At 37.4% G+C, this 17,013-nt stretch overlaps 1 protein-coding gene across 3 annotated transcripts in view; it reads left to right on the forward strand.

Annotated features, from left to right (window-relative positions):
• The window catches only part of LOC116265782 (mediator of RNA polymerase II transcription subunit 13), a 29,792-nt gene that overhangs the window by 4,695 nt on the left and 8,084 nt on the right, over window positions 1–17,013 (forward strand). For all 3 annotated transcript variants that reach the window (XM_031646692.2, XM_031646691.2, XM_031646693.2), the window contains 17 exons: window positions 934–1,007; window positions 1,129–1,268; window positions 1,354–1,440; window positions 3,081–3,168; window positions 3,277–3,351; window positions 4,343–4,420; window positions 4,520–4,602; window positions 5,053–5,131; window positions 5,262–5,603; window positions 5,682–5,765; window positions 10,279–10,462; window positions 10,772–11,092; window positions 12,604–13,953; window positions 15,555–15,828; window positions 15,949–16,084; window positions 16,227–16,314; window positions 16,418–16,496. In XM_031646692.2, the coding sequence (XP_031502552.1) occupies window positions 934–1,007; window positions 1,129–1,268; window positions 1,354–1,440; window positions 3,081–3,168; window positions 3,277–3,351; window positions 4,343–4,420; window positions 4,520–4,602; window positions 5,053–5,131; window positions 5,262–5,603; window positions 5,682–5,765; window positions 10,279–10,462; window positions 10,772–11,092; window positions 12,604–13,953; window positions 15,555–15,828; window positions 15,949–16,084; window positions 16,227–16,314; window positions 16,418–16,496 (3,562 nt within the window). The remainder of the gene's footprint in view (window positions 1–933; window positions 1,008–1,128; window positions 1,269–1,353; window positions 1,441–3,080; window positions 3,169–3,276; window positions 3,352–4,342; window positions 4,421–4,519; window positions 4,603–5,052; window positions 5,132–5,261; window positions 5,604–5,681; window positions 5,766–10,278; window positions 10,463–10,771; window positions 11,093–12,603; window positions 13,954–15,554; window positions 15,829–15,948; window positions 16,085–16,226; window positions 16,315–16,417; window positions 16,497–17,013) is intronic.

Raw genomic sequence — 17,013 nt, forward strand, 5'->3', positions numbered from 1 at the left:
ATACATTTTTCTTGATTTTTCTGAATTTTTATCTATTTTTCTGATTTTTCTAGCTTTCATGAATTAAAAAAATACATTTATGGTACATTTACAATACACTTACGATATATCATGTCACACGTATAGGTCAGCCCCAACCGATACGTGTTACGATACACCTTTTACAACATTGATTATAACTGTTCATTGAACTGCGAAATGGCCAATAGTCTTCTTTATAAGCTTATAAAGGCATGTAATAGCGCCATGCATGATTTTTAGGGTATGTGCAGATATGCCTGCTTCTGGGGGGAAAACGTGGAGGGGAAATTAGGGTTTGTTTTGATGTTAATTTGGGTTGTTACTAAGGAAGTGTCATGACTCGTCAGCACAGGTTAGAAATTTGAGTCGATCTGTTGAGGGGATGTGATATGCAGTTAGTCTAATACAAGAGCATTTGGGCTTCTCATGTCTCATATCCTTCTCATCTTGAACCAGAATCCAACTTAAATGATTTCTGCAACTGCAATGCTTAAATGTTCGGATCTTGTATTTGTTCTTTCGGCTCCTTTAAGAATTTTTCTGAGTGAAGCAATGGGAATATCGTAAGTGTGTTTGTTAGGATGTTTATGCATTTTTCTTGCAACACATAGAAGTTTTTTTAAGCCAAGAAATTGGAAGATGGAATATATACTATTTTGAAGTTGCTTATGTACCTCCTTGAGGGTCCATGGAGAGTCACTCTAAAGACTATCGAAACATTTAGAAAATCTGGAAATGGGTGGGTCATGAAGATAAATCTAGATAATTCATGTTGGTAAAATTGTTGACTTGTGACAGAGTACTTGATGATTGAATTTAGGTTCTCTAAGAAGGTGGCTATGGGATTGCCTGTGTGAATTTAAACTTACATGAATACATGCAGTCCTGAATTTTTTTCAAATAATCTGACAGGGCGGCCTACATCATATTTCTTGGTTCCAATTACTTCCTTCTGAGTCTGACTCCGGTAGTTTCATCGAGAAAAGGCAAATTCCTTCGTATCTTATATGTTCTTTGTGTACCTATGAAGATACAAATATATGCTGTTGAGTGTTGAGTTACAGTTTTTTGGTTGTTGTTCTAAGCTATACTCATCAATTTTATCAGTGCGAAGGTTGAACAAAGAGATGCTGCAACCTTTTTGGTTCTCTCATCACATGTTCAGTTGCAGAGTGAAGGATTTCTCAGTGCATGGACCAATTCTTTTGTTGGTCCTTGGGATCCTTCACAGGGTGTCCACAATCCAGGTAAAGATCTCAACCATCATGTCTGCATCTTGTTTTCAGCTCTTGTATTAAGAATAACTTTAACATTTCATTATATGAAATACAGATGAGAAAATCAAGCTTTGGCTTTTCCTTCCTGGAAAACATTCAGCAATTGTGGAAGCTGCTCAACCTGCAGTGTCAAAGTTGAGAGGTAAGTTGAACCTACTATTGTTTTTGTTTTTGTGAATAGTGGACCACAGCCAGCGAATTCACACACATTGCTGTTGGCATAGAGGATGGTCCCAAGTTCCTAACCTTCTGCTTTTTTGTGCAAGTGGTCATCTGGCCACCTCCGGACTCAAATCCATGTCTCCTACTAACAATACCTTACCTTTGCAACAAGCAAGAGCTTTTCTGTTGTCCCAAGTGAGTGGTTGGCGTGGAGTTGTGGACTTGTGGGCTATGTTACATAGGTACGGGTACGGGTACGGGTGCCAGTACGAGTACCGGTGTGGGTATAGGTACAGACCTAGGTCACATAGGTACGGGTACGGGTGCCGGTGCGGGTACGGGTACTGACCATTTTCAAAAAAACTTGGGTGCGTGGGTACGGCCGTATATATATATAATCAATAAGAAATACTTAAAAAATATGTATCAAAATAAAGAATATACATCAACATAAACAAATAAAAAACATAGAAAATATATATCAACTGCTCTTGCAGCAGTGTATTTAAGAACCTATGAAAAACTTTAAACATATGGACAACCAAGCAGCCCCCTAGTCAAATATGAACATCAATCGAATTTTCACATCTAAAGAATAGAATAAAAAGTAAGATGGAAGAAATTAAATCAAAGTAAAATTAAGCAGTTTGGATCTATAAGTACCCAAATGTCAAAGCACCCATTTTGGGTACGGGTACGATGACACGGGTACGTGGGACCTTACTGAAGTACCCATGTGACTTAGGTACAGACCATTTTCAAAAAATTTGGGTGCGGGGTTACGGTCGTACACACACACACACACACACACACACATATATATATATATATATATATATAATATATATATATATATATATATATATATATATATATATATATATATATATATATATATATATATATATATAAAAGGGGAGTAAGAAAAATGAAAACGAAGAGGAAACTGGATATCTTCTAAACACCATTTTCCCTTATTAACACAGCAGCAACCACAAAATATACAGTTTTATGCATTAACGAAAGAACAGAGCTCGATCAACCGGTCAAGAATGATTAGAAAGGCACATAAAAAACAGAAGAACAAAAAATGAAGAAAGGAGCTCGATCTTCACAAAACAAAAGAAAGATCCTTCAGATGAAACCAATCACTGCATCGAAAAACCCTAAAAACCAAGCAAAACCAAAAGAAAGAGCTTGCCAAAGAGGAAGAAGCAGAACCGTCGAGGTGAATCGCCGCTCCCCGCTCACCGTCGGTCTTTTTCAGTGAAGACGAAGTGAAAAAGAACCGTTGACGAAAGATTTTGATGGGTTTCAATATTTTTAACATGAAAATGTAAAAAACGTTAAAATGTAAAACACATTAAAAACCGAAAGCAGACAATTTTGGACTCGGTCAACTTTGACCGAGTCCGAAAATGGTTGGATTCGACCTCGGGTACACGGTCAACGGCATACACGAGCGGCACCCGATGCTGCATCCGTACCTGTACCGGTACGGTGCAGGTACTGCTCCTTCAGAAGTACCCATGTTACATAGCTTGTGGGCTTTTCTTCTCTATGAAGAGTCTCTTTTTCTCTTTTGGTTATGACTTATTCTTTTTTTTTTTTTTTTTACAGTTGTTGCTACAGGACTTTGGTCAGCACCTGGGGATTCAGAAGAAGTTGCATTTGCTTTATCTCAAGCCTTAAAAAATCGTATTGAGAGGTGGATTCATTCTAGGAGGGATTCATTTTCCTTACCTTTGATAGAATCTAGTGATGTACTGATGTCTAATATTATTTTTGGATGTCTTTAAATTTCTGTGGATGCCAGGACATTAAGAGGATTTTTCTATGTCCGATTTGGAGATGTGTTTTCAAAAGTTCACTCTTCTGCACAAAATGATAGGTAACTTGATTGTGGTTGGCTTTATTACTTTATCTGTTGACCTGCTTTTTTTTTTCATAACCAGATGTATGGTAGATATCTTCATGTCAATGTCTTATGCAGAACGTTCTAGGTACTAATTGGTTAGTGTGTTTTCACCTAAGTTGTCAAAATCGGATGGTCACACAAGGGGCTACTCACCCTAGTCAATTGACAATAAAAGAATAGATTTATTTATATGAAAATAAATACACAAACAAATGTGTCTATACAAGGACCATGCATATATATATATATATTTTCACAAGTGCATTCTGCTTGTTAGCTATTTAGGACATTCCTTAATGAACATTGCATGCTGGAATAAAATGAAACTTGTCTAGTCTTTTCTCACTGATAGCTATCTTTGATGGCCTTGTTAGAAGATTTGCCATATCACACTTCAAATGCTTATCAAGTTTAAATTGGAGCAAGATGAGCATCCTTAACTTGTACAACATGTTCTCCTCGAGTGCTTCCATATCTTGTTTTTGGACAGAGCAAAATCTTTTATCTGTGGTTTAACTATGGGGGAACTGGGTAGTCTTTTGTTTGGAAATCCAGCTGCGTTTCGTTGTCTATTAATTTGAATGGGTAACTCATCCATGTATCTGGTATTTTTTGAGTCTTTATTTTGATCAAGTTACAGACTGTTATTTGTCCATCTAATAAATCGAATTCACATTTTGTTGTGTACTAATAAAACAAAAATGTCCAATTTCCATAATGTCCAGTCATAGTACAATAGTTTGTTAAACATGATCGTCTTTGTTATCTAACTTATCTTGGGGTTGTCTAGATGATCTGTTGACCCTCTGTTGGCTTATTTGTGTCAGTTCTATATGTGCAATGCATGTACAGGACTTGATGTATGCATTGTGGGCTTGTTCTAGACCTTGTTACTGATTATTCATATTTTTATTGCATTGTCTTTGTTTATTTTTGATCTCATGTCACAATTTTTCTGTTGCAGGAGGGTTTTCCCTAGTTGTGAATTTGTCTTCGCTGCCACAGAAGATGCTATTTTTGTCCACGCAGTTATTTCTGCAAAGTTAGTGTGCCATATAAATTTTATTCCTTCAATGGTTTGCTGGCAAAGGTCATCAGTGTGACAATTTTTGTATTACTGGCTTATTTTTTGGTTTTGCAGACGGGTACGAATGCTTTCAGGTGATGATTTAGAAAGGGTATTGAGACATCGCTCTTCTGTGAAGTTTGAGGATAAGCTTCCAGGTTTTCTTTTCTATCTATACTTATGTAGGGTTATGACTTTAAGTGGTCTGACCATTTTGAATGTATTAAATGTTATCTGTGTCATAAATGTTCCATCTATGTTGCCTTTCTTTGATTATTTGATTCAAAGAGAACTCGTCATCTAGTTTTCACCTTTCATTGGAGTTGATCTTCCGTTTTTCTGTTTGTTCACTTATTGGTTTTGTTAATCAATTGAAAATGGTAATTCTTGCACTTGTAATAGTACCATTACTCTTTGTTCTTTTTCTGTTGTGCTTCCTGATTGTGACAAACATGTCAATGTCTTTTTCCATGATGTGTTATTAGATTCTATTTATATTTCTTATGACATCACAAGTGTGCAAATGTGTAAAATGTAGCCTCTTGCACTTTTCCCTCCACCAGTGTTTTTTTTTTTTTTGAGTGGATGACAAATTGTAATTTTGGCAGTCATTGTTTCTCCACATGGAATGAGGGGCCGACTTACAGGTTGCTGTCCAGGTGATCTTGTCAAGCACGTCTGTAGCAGGTAGTGTAATTTACTGGTTACTAAATGCATGCACTTTACATGATAATGCTAGACCTAGTCATCAATGGGTTGATGGAATTAATTTTTTTTATCACAAATTTTAATAGCATTCAGTTCGTTGAATTGACAGTAAAAGTAAAGGTTCAAGTGGATCCTTAGTGGCATCTGTACCTCCCAGTGCTTCTCAGTCTTCTTATTGCATGCTCCGAGGGCATAACTGCTATGCTGAAGTTAGTCTGGATTTTCCCTATGTGGAGACAGAAAGGACATCGCAGGATAACACAAGTTCCCATGTAAAGGTTTCCAGGCATGATGTTGTGGACAAAGCAATTTCTGGTGCGAATGGGAAAGGTGAGCAAAAGCAGGGGTCATCTGATCACATAGCATTTCTTGAGAAGGCATTTGTTTATCCAGCTGAGGCAGTGCTTGTCCCGGTGCCACAGACAATATTGGCTAGATCATCTCTGAGAAGGCACGTCTCTTTTTCTTATTACTGCTCATCCAGTTGTCACAGATGAAATAGTTAACATCTGATGTTTTGAAGTTACAGATTTTGGTTCAGAGATTTTGCAGATGCAACATTGCTTGACACGGGCGCCCTATTGGATTTATTCAGTTCATTACCTACTCGATGGTATGTAAAATTATTGTTCTTTTTGAAAATGGGTACTGAAGACCTTTGGGTTCCTGACCTGAGTAACGTTTCACCTGTGCATATGGTGTGGATCCAATTTTCACTAAATGTCTAATTGTTATGTGCTGTTGCTTGGTGGCCCTCAAAAACTTTATTGGAAAATGGCATTTGAAAATCTGAACGTATGTAATGCAATGTAAGGCTTGAAGTGTTTTGGACAATGTTTGGTAGTAAAATGATGAGCTTGGGATGCTAGATCCACTTGTGTGTGTGGGAACACGTCTTTGCGTCTTTGCATGTCTCTCCATCATGTCCGCTTGTGTGTGTGGGAACATATCTATGCATGTCTTTCCTCTGCATCCACTTGTGTGTGTGGGTACTTGTCTATGCATGTCTCTCCTATGTGTCCACTGTGTGTGTGTCAGAACATGTCTATGGATGTCTCTCCTCTGTGTCCACTTGTGTGTGAGGGGACATGTCTATGCATGTCTCTCCTCTGTGTTTATGTGTATATTAATTGCTTTTGTGGACACAATTGTTTTTTTTGAGATAGAACAAGTCATCTGTCTTGGACTATGTCACATGGGTGCGGGTACTACGGGTACAAGTACGGTGATTTTGAAAATTATGGGTACGCGGACAACAAATTTTTAAATTCTCAAAAATGATAAAATGAAAAAAACATTAGTAGTTCATAAGTGTAGTTCCATAAAAAAGTCTACAAATAAAATAATAAAAAGATGCAAAACAAACAATATATAATGATCATAAAATTCAAAGAATAAAACAATAAGCAATTAGATGTTGCAGAAAAGTAAAAAAACTGACCATGATCAGGCTATCACTCTTCATTTAGGCTTGTGCATAAGCTTGGCTGATCGGCTGCATCACTTTTTTTGGTTGATGAAGAGAATTGAAAGAAATAGCTGATAGATTCATCAACTTTTAATCAAAAGTGGCAGCAACCAAACAAAACTGGCAGTCGAAGGCCCGAAATAGCCGATAGAAATAAAATGTAACCAAACTTTACAAAAGTGGCAGCTACAGATAAACACATAAATCAAACAAAACATCAAAACGTATATAAATTTATAGATTTACTGTTCAATCTTCAAAACAAAAACATCCCCAAATCAAAAAAACAAAAAAACCCCCAATAAAAAACAGAACGCTAAGTTGTAATAGTGAAACTAATTAAAAAAAAACACTTATCTGGCTGCAGCCAGTTGCAGCCGTGCACCGCCGGACGTGGCCGCCAGTCGCCGGTCGTCATCGCCACCACCAGTCATCGCTCTACTGCTCTACTGCGGAAGAACGCCGGTTGGGGTCGAGCTGAAGAGCTCGACCTTTCGTAGGTTTGTAACATAAAAAGAATGTTTTTTATCGTTTGGATCGGGTCTAACTCATACCCGATCCAACCCGTAGCCAACATCGATGCCGTACCCTGTTCCGCGTACCGGTGTACCGGAGTGGGTACGTGCGTGCATCCCACGTACCCGTGTCACGTAGGTCTTGGACAGCAATCAGACACTTGATTGTGAGATGTGTTGTTGCTTTAAATTTGTTGAGTCAAAGTTCCTTTGAGCTTTGTGTTCAAGTAACCAATAACCATACATTTTAAAACCATAATTGGTCAAAAGATTTTTGGTTACTCCAACAGGTTGACTGATGCTTATGTGTCTATGTGATCTCCATATATATTCTTATGTGACATGTATTTGTATAATTTTGAAGTTTGAATTCAGATATTTTGATATTTGTACATGAAACTTAATTTCAAACATGTGAAACTTGAGTTCTGTGTCTTAAGAACATGCCCAAGGGGCAGCTCTACTCGTGTAGAAACTTCAAGAGATGGGTGCAGAAATGGGATGTTCTTATGACTCGACCAAAACCGTGTCAAGCTCAATTGACGTATCTTGGATGCTTTTGTCCAGTTTCATACTTGGTCAACTTGGATGATTCTAAGTTCTATCATATATATATAGATGGATAGATAGATAGATAGATAGAGAGAGAGAGCGAGAGAGAGAGAGAGAGAGAGCGAGAGAGGAATGTGTATATCCCAGAATAGATCAGGGAGAAAAGGCAGACCAGTTAAGTCTTGCTAAAAATTACTTCAACAAAATATGAACACATTCACTTGTTTATACTGATTCCATATCATGCATGCTTTAGTTCAAGACGTCAAGTTTGTTCTCTTGAAAAAATCTTGATTTTTCTGCTATCAAACTTTTATTCTATAGGAGCCGTTAGTTTCTGATGAATAAAAAATCACATTTAAAATAAAAAATGACTAACTTAATACATTTTTCTTGTAAAATTATTTTAAAGATTAGATTTTTAAGGTTATATTTCATAAAAATACTTTGGATATCTATTTTAAGTAGTCTAGCTTTTGTCATTGACCTAAATGGTATTTTCATTTCTCTCTTTCCTGGAATATGAGCATTACCAAATGTGAACACTGATGGTGCACTAGTTACAACCGTCCATTGCCATAAGCCCATAATCGTGTGGTTCACGGATAGACACTAGTACATATGTATAGGGTTCTTGGAGTATTGAGCACTACCAAATATTAACATTGTGATGCATTACTCTGAACCTTCCATCAACATGATCATATGGTTCATGAATGCATGCTTATAAAAGAACCATTCAAAATGATCCAATAGATAATAGATATTACCTTTTCGAGTTGGCATTTTTGATGAGTTGGCTTGCTTTGTTACTGTCTGATACATAGATCAGACTGTTGAGATCAATCATACAAGTTGGTAGTGCTATATATATCACCTGAGTGGTCTGCGATATACCTATTCCTCTCTTTCGCTCTGTCTCACACTAGTGATATATATATATATAAAATTATATATATATATATCCCGAGTGGTCTGGGATAAACGTGTTCTTCTTCTTCTTCTCCGTCTCTCTCTCTAGGTGCAAGGTATCAATGCCATTCGTTACTACTGTACTGCCTTTTTCCTTTCAGTCTACAAGAAAGGAAATGTGGAACGTTGTTTTCTAGGAATGCACATGCATTACCATTCAAACTTTTTTCTCTATCTCACCAGGTACTAATTAAATATGGACCTCAGCCAACCAGCAGAAGCCTTGAGAGACGTTGAATATTGTTGGTTATAAATTTCAATTTCAACTTCCCAGTTCCTTTCATGTGTCTGTGTCTGTCACAGTGCTTGTGAGTGTTTGGACGGGAATCATGAAGTTTCACCAAAGACATAGTTCACTTGGTCATGAGAAGGCATGCCTTTGGCATTAAAAATCAATTGAACAAGTTTTTGAATTTTGTTGATAAGAAGGAAGGGTTGTGGAAAAATTCTGTGTGGATGGCCACACTCATCAGTGATGAAAGGGTTACTTGCACATGAAGTGTAAAATGCACAATTCTTGGCAGTTGTACGCATGCATGTATGATGCACAAGTATACAAACAGTGCATAGAAGGATCCTTGGATTCAGCCCCTTCTTACTCCTTAGTTTTTGTTGGTGTTTTGATGTGTTTGTCGTGGGCAATATGGGTTATAAGCTTCTACATCTTCGTCTGTATTTCTGCATTTTTAATTGTTGTTCTGTGAATTTTCGCGTCTCCTGTGGCCCATCGGAACCATAGCCTTTGTTTGTTGCTGCAGACCTGCAGTGATCAGTTTGGGGATCATATATTTGGTTCTGGAATTTTCATTTTGTGTTTGTTTCACCAGCTAATAGTTTACCTTGTTGATACTTTAAAAATTGTATTGTGATTCTTGAGATGAAGTACCTAGGAATTTTTTGAAAGAAAGAGGCGGGAAAAGGTATGTACTATATTTAGAGGAGAAGAGCAGCATTTAGGTTTTCACTAATATGGGAACGCTTATCTGACTGGACTTGCAGCTGTTCCATTTCCAGCAGCATTTAGTAATGCCTGTACGAATTTGATTTTTCACTTTCTTGTACGGTTTAGCAGTAAGTTTTATGGCTGCTTAGCTTGGTCCTCAGGAGTAAGCCATCAATATGTTTTGTTTGCTTTGCCTGAAAATATGGGCATACAGCCCTTGACCTTGAGTCATGTGAACATAGGTAGAACTAGCATAGGCAACAAGCCTTGTACCAAAGGGACAACATGACTGAAGTTGAAATGTGATCGATTCATCTAATAACAAGGAGCTAGGCTTTCTATACTTTGGCATGCTGGGACATAAAAATTTATTTTGGGATGCCCACTTATATCTTTGCAATTACTTATTTCTGCACCCTGGACCAGGTTCCCGACTTATATCTTTGCAGTTATTTCTGCACCCTAGACCTTTATCTTGCAGGCAGCCTAGCCCCTAGGTTACATTACTTCCTGGATAATTACAACTTTTTCTGTATGTGTTAAGAGTATGTGGTTCTTTTCAAATGTTATCTATGTCTGTCTTTCTTACCTGCTTTTTGGCATTGGTAAGAATGAACAGCGTGTAAAATGTCTTTCTATTATTCTTATGGAATCTGAACGCTCATGCATCTTGTAGTTGCAGCAGCAGTCGCAATAGTAATAGTAGCAGTTGTACCAGTAGCCTGAGCACTACATCTAGTGATAGTGAATGTGCTAGAGGCAACCAGATCAATGATATTGAAGCTGATGCTGATTCCCTTGCATGTAAGGAGTTTGGCTTAACTTCAAGTAACCAGTGTGGTGCGGATGGCCAAACAGTGGTAAGATCCTTATCTACATTGAAATGAATGTACATTTGCCTTAGCATGATTAAATAGTTTCATATTACATGGACAGTCCTATTGCACTTTGGAGAATAGATTGGCTTTGATGTTTGTGGCAAGAACATGCTTTTGTATGTTAAATTGTCACCCTCTCTTCATAAAATAGCTTGCAGAGAGAAGTTTGCTAAGAAACTTTCTGAATTTATTGTACGTTTGCTCTCTGGTTCTTATTGCTTCCTGGTGTATTAAGTTATTCTCTTATAATCCTGATTGTTCGTGCTTAACAAATGTGTTTTGGGAATTTAGGTTTCTAAACGAGCACGGGTAGATGCAGAGTCTTTTGATCAGCACCAGCCATACAAGGTTGCACGGAAAGGCTATGAATTCAGCACAAAAGGCTTTCCTTGTTCAGAAGATGGCGCTATCCATAATGAGTTTAAACAAGAATGCGGTTTAACTGAAACAAATACTGCATCTGGCATTCTGAATGCAACAATTAACCATCTAGGGACTTATTGGCATTGGGATGATGATGATGCTGGAGTGGTTTTGGATGTGCAAACACTTCTATCCGAGTTTGGAGATTTCAGTGACCTGTTCCAAAATGATGTTCTTCCTTTTGGAGAGGTGATATTCTATCAAAAGGATTCTATCAAAAGGAAGAGTTCTTATCGGAATGGCATGTGGCACTGTCTGATCATGCATACTGATTGGTCCTAATGTTTGTACCTGTGTGCGTCTGTGTATGCATATATGCTTTTGGATCTCTAGCCTTGATCCTTTTTCTTAAGAACTATTTTTTTTTTATACTTTGTGATTCTGTTGGTTCTTAGTTAGTGGTAAGGTCATCATATGCAGACGATGATTATGTGAATGCAAGTTAAATGGCTTAATGCTGCAATTTGTCTCTTCCTTACATGCATGATCATGTGAAGTCCATGCATGATCATGTGAAATCTATTGGTAGAAAGTTCATATTGTTTTGAGGTTTTATTACTCTGTTACACCATTTCTTATTCTATTTTGGTTCTCGTTTACATTCTTGCTGTTATGTCAATGTTTTAGGACATGGAAGTGCTTTGCTGTCAGTATCAGTGTATTGTGGCTGATATGCATTTTACCAACCAGTCACAAATATTGGCGATATTTTCAAAATATCCTGATCGAAATGCAAAAAACAAGTGGCACAAAAAATGGAAAATGTTGCAGTAGTTCATATTTGTGTTAACATTGCAATATTTTTGTATTTTTAAAAGAACTGTTTTTATATACTTTATTTTCTTTGGGTTTCTTTTTACATTTTAACAATTATTTTGAATTTTTATCAATGAATTTGTAAGAAAATTAATAAAAAAACATCAAAATTCTTTCTATTATTTTTATCCATTTTGCACCTTTTTGAACTCCTGAGAAAAAGAGCTTTCTGTTTATTACTGAGAAAAATATCACTGATAAAAACCTGAGGATGATATTTGTAACTATAGTATGACTACTGTTTACTGAAACAACACAAGGCCTGGTTTTGCTCATTCCCAGAAGTAGCCGAGACCTGGCCTATCTGTGTAGAACAGGCCTGTAATGGCTACTCATAGCTAAATAACCAATCTGGGTCTTGGGTATGAAATTAATTGTTTTGATCATTTAACGTGGGTTTGACAAGGACTAAACCTTAGCAAACACTATTTCTCAATTTCGCAAATATTGTTGAAGCAATATGCTGCAGATTGTTTGTTGATTCTTGTGTCAACTTTAGTGCCATGCAGCCAATAAGATTTCCTGTTATTGAATGCTTTGTTCGTGCTGAATGTTTAACCAAAATTATTATATGAACTCAATCATTAATGCAATCTATTAGTATATTGAAATGCATAAGTATGTTTGACTGGTAATCGGCACTTTGCATGACTGCCTGGTGTTTGAAAGCTTTGCTGTATCCAAGAAGTTGGTTGGTAGCTTTATCCTCGTACATATGTTTTTCTTTGTCTGCTACGGTGACACTTTTTTTAATTATTTTGTGCTTCTATTGGGTTTTATATACTGCTACTTTTTGCAAGTTCATCTTGTGATTAAAGTTTGTAAGTCATTTTTGAAACTAACAGAAATGCTCATACTTGGCCTTTGATGTACCTCCTGTGCAGCCCCCAAGTGCTGCGGAATCTGAGGCTTTTATGTTTCCCCTAGTTGACGGTGCTGATATGATAGGTAGTCCCACTATAGATGTGTCAGATCAGGCTCTTTTGCCTGTGGATCTTTCACCCTGTGAAGGTTTGCATCAGACACCTCTATCTGTAAAGGAGACGAACAACAGAAACCAGGAGACAGTAAGAGACACTCCTTCATCAGTCATAGGGTCCTGCACTTCATTACCAACAACTGGAGAGTTTGATCATTTATCTAAATCTGAAGCCATGATGATATTTGCTCCACAGTATACTGCTGTTGAAACCTCCGACTCTGATTGTTCTTCGCTATTTAGAAATCCCTATGTTCCTGTAACAAAAAAAGTTGAGACTTCATCAGCAACCTCTTCCTTGTATGCATATAGTGCAACACCACCGCCTTCAAATGTGGGCATGTCAGAAGATATAGTTGAAGCATCAGGGAGGCCGAAGGAAGCTCAGCCAAGGCGTGATTCAAGGTCTGCTGAAAAAATGAAACACTATAGCCATGTTTGTAGTGGAAGTAGTAAATCTGACCGTGTGCACTCTTCTCAGAGCAACATTGGTGTACCATACAAGACAGAAGGAAATTTCTCATCATTATCAGATTTCAAGTCCTCAAATGCCAGCTTATCCCTTTCAAAAGGAGAGAATTTTATAGATGCAGGAAGCTTCATCTTCTCTTTGAAGAGTATGCTCGCTACTGAAGTTGAATGTCTTATGCTTCAGGCTTCTATGTGCAGGACAAGACATACATTGTTATCATTCAACAACCTAGCTCCTCCCAGTATGAACAAGTTAGCGGCCTGCACAGTCGTGGATCATCCCTCTAGGGGAACCAGTGCACTTCCTGGAAAGATATCAAGAAACCTTGAAGTAAAGAAGGCGGATTCTGTACCAGTAAGAATATCTGGTGAAATGGATGGAGGAGTGCTTGATGGGAACCATTCTGCTCCAATTGGTGTCTGGCGATCTGTGGGAGCTCCTAGGGGAGTGAAGCCATCTATAACACCTAACAATGATGCTATATCTCCCTTGCGTGGTGCTTTTGAAGAAGAAAGCATGGTTTCAAATGGGCAGAGGCAACAGATTAAAGTGCTGATTGATGCACTAGGCTTGCTAGTACAGCAGTCTGCTTCCTTTGTTGATCTGTCACTTGATACTGATTGTGGAGATGGTCCCTATGGTTGGCTTGCATTTGAGGAGCAGAAAAGGCGTGGATTTTCTTGTGGTCCATATATGGTTCATGCAGGATGTGGAGGACTGTTGTCTTCATGCCATTCTTTGGACAATGCTGGAGTAGAGCTGCCTGACCCTCTTTCTGCTGAAGTTAGTCTTATTTGCTTTTGAACTTTATTTCCTAGAATAAAACATGAAGACATTAAGACTGTGCTATATATATATATAGGGAGTTTTTCAGCCAGTCCTGTTTTAGGACTGGCTAGGGCCAGCCCCCTTTTTTCTGTCGTTCTCTCTTTCCCATTCCTCTTTCTTGTTCCCTCTCCTACACACGTCCTCTTTCCTCTGTCTCTTCAATAATGGACATAATTTAGAGAGAGGATAAGCGGGAAAGATGGGAAAGGGAGCGGGAAGAGAGAAGAATAAGAGAACAAGGGGGCTGGTCCAACCAGTCCCATAATACCTCTAGTTGAATGTGTTCCACTACATCTGGTAACCAAGTCCTAGCTACTGCAAACCTGACATGCCTTTTTTATGTCTATTATTGCCAAAGATTGGGCATTCAATGAAGGAAGATAAAGCTTGAAGCATCATGTTTGTTATAATCAGGAACTAACTTCTCTATGTTTTGTCTGTGTATTTGCTACAATGTCTATATCATAGCTACAATACCACGATATTTTCAAAAGTATCGCGATATTAATGAAATAAATAAGGAAAGTGGAAAATATTGCTTGAAAAAATCATTAAAATGAATTTATCGTTATTTGAAGGTGATTTTCGCGAATTTTTCTCAATTTTTTACAATTTTTTCAATTATTTTTTGTTTCTTTTTCTGTTTTTATTTCTTTTCAATTTCAACTTTTGTTTCCTTGTTTTATTTCCTCTTGTTTTAGGTATTTAACATGACCTCCTAAATGCAATACAATACTTATTAGTTTTTCATTTCTTGTAATTTTACCTAACATTTTGATTTTTTATTTTTTTAAAAAACTCCAAGATTTTCACCCCCCAAAACAAAATTTGCCGATAAATACCTGAGGAAAACCTCACCGATAAAAACCCAAGAACAATATTTGTGGCTATGGTTTATATATGTAATATAGTTTTGGATTTTGTAGCCTACATTGTTTTGGCCTGATCTGGTGGCATAAATGTGCTCCACATCATTAAAAACTTATGCATCAACTCTTTATTTTATTTTTTAACTAGAAAATTATTTTCAACCTGTAAAGTTGGATGCGTTTTCAGTGATTGTTTTTGGATTGCGGGAAAAGAGAAAAACATCAATGCATGTTGAATTTCATAATTCAAAAGCTGATCTCAAGTAAATCAACCACATAGATCTCATGATTCACATCTATTTGGTTGGACGTACAAAGATCAAATAATGAAGGGTCCAACTAAATTTGTACAATCTGTAGCATATGCATGCACATGCATGTCTATGGGTTCATGATGTAGCTTTGCCATTTTATGCAGAATCTAGTTTTGGTGCAAATATCACTTTTATGATGTCCCATAAATGCCAACTTTCCGTAAATCTCATGTTTCTGCTTCTTAATTCTTTAAATGCAGCATCAATTAAGCATATCCTGTGAGATGTTATTAGCATTAGCTGCATAATACACTGCCTGTTTTTTTTACAAACTTTTGTTCTTTGTTGTTGTGTTCTTGACGTAGTAAGCTTCATGATATATTATCTACTCGTATTCAAATTATCGTAATGTATTTTTTTGTTCTTGGATCAGGTATACCCATCCTCTGTGGCTAGTTTGCTGCAGACAGACCTGAAGCTTGCCTTAAAATCTGCATTTGGTGATAGAAATATAGATGGTCCATTGTTAGTCACTGATTGGTGCAAGAGCCACAACCAAGTCATTGATGGTGGGGTTCTTGGTGATGGTTATTCTGCTGAATGTGGTATGAGTGAGACTAGAGACACATCCACTTCTGTTGGCATTGCTACTGGAGAGCCCATAAGCCCCTCTTTGTCGTCAACTAGCGGGCCTTCCGTCTTGAGAGGTATACCAGTCATTTTGCATACAATAAATTGTTTGTCAACCACCACCGTAATGTTTCACATATAATGTGATGTTGGATGACTGACAAGTGACAAGGAAGATTCTCTGGTTATTGTTTCAGATGGAGTAAGATTGGATGAATCAATTCAAAGAAAATCAAACCAAGAACCTTGTGGTTCAGAGATGGAACAGCAAACATGCCATGCCCGTCCACGATCGACAGTGATGGTACTACCTGTGCCTGCTATACTGCTTGGGTAAGGTGTTCATTCATTTTTATCTCATAAATATTGTATGGGAAACTTTTCATGGCGAAGGTTATGATAAAATTTACTGTTGTAAACCTTTTTCTGATGTGCAGTTAATTATTACATGTAATTTGGTGAATTGGTGTGATAGGTACCAGGATGATTGGCTCAAAATATCCGCTAATGCAATACAACTCTGGGAAAAAGCCCCTTTTGAACCATATGCTTTACCCAAACCTGTAAGGATCCTGAAGAAGCACTGGCAACTATTAGTGTTCCTTGGTCACCTTTGTGCTGATTGTTGTAATTGTGTGACAAAATACTGGTATCTTGTTGATGCAGGTAAATTACTATGTTGCATGCCCTGACATAGATATCCTTGCAGCTGCTGCCTCTGACTTCTTCCTACAACTGGGGACTGGTGAGTATGGCAAGATCTGTGGAATTTTTTTCTGTCTGCACTTGGCTTTGAAATTCCTTTTGCATGTCGAAGGAATGACTGGGTCGCATGTTTGTGTTTCTGTAGTTGTTTCTTTTCTTTGTTTTATGTTTTATGTTTTATTTTTCTTTGTGGGGTTTTGATTTTTGTGGGGGTTGGGGGAGGGGGATGGTTGGGAACATGGTGTACATGCTTATGGGGGGTGAGATGGTGGGTTGGTGATTGTCACTTGTCAGATATATATTTGTATTTGCTTAATAAAGGTTATTTTATTTTACTATTTCTGGTGCAGTGTCTCAAATGTAATTCTTTTAGCATTGGGACCTTTTTGTTTGTGGTAGAAACTTCTATCTGAACTTCAGCCTAGCCTATCAATCAATTGTTTCGTGACACACACACTACGTTTATGGCTGTTTTTTTTTTTTTTTTTTTTAGACACACACACACACAGAGGCTACCTTTATGGCTGGTTGTGTTTTTTTTTTCTAAAATTTTTTGA

Source organism: Nymphaea colorata, chromosome 12 (genome assembly GCF_008831285.2).
Source record: "Nymphaea colorata isolate Beijing-Zhang1983 chromosome 12, ASM883128v2, whole genome shotgun sequence".
NCBI classification, from domain to species: domain Eukaryota; kingdom Viridiplantae; phylum Streptophyta; class Magnoliopsida; order Nymphaeales; family Nymphaeaceae; genus Nymphaea; species Nymphaea colorata.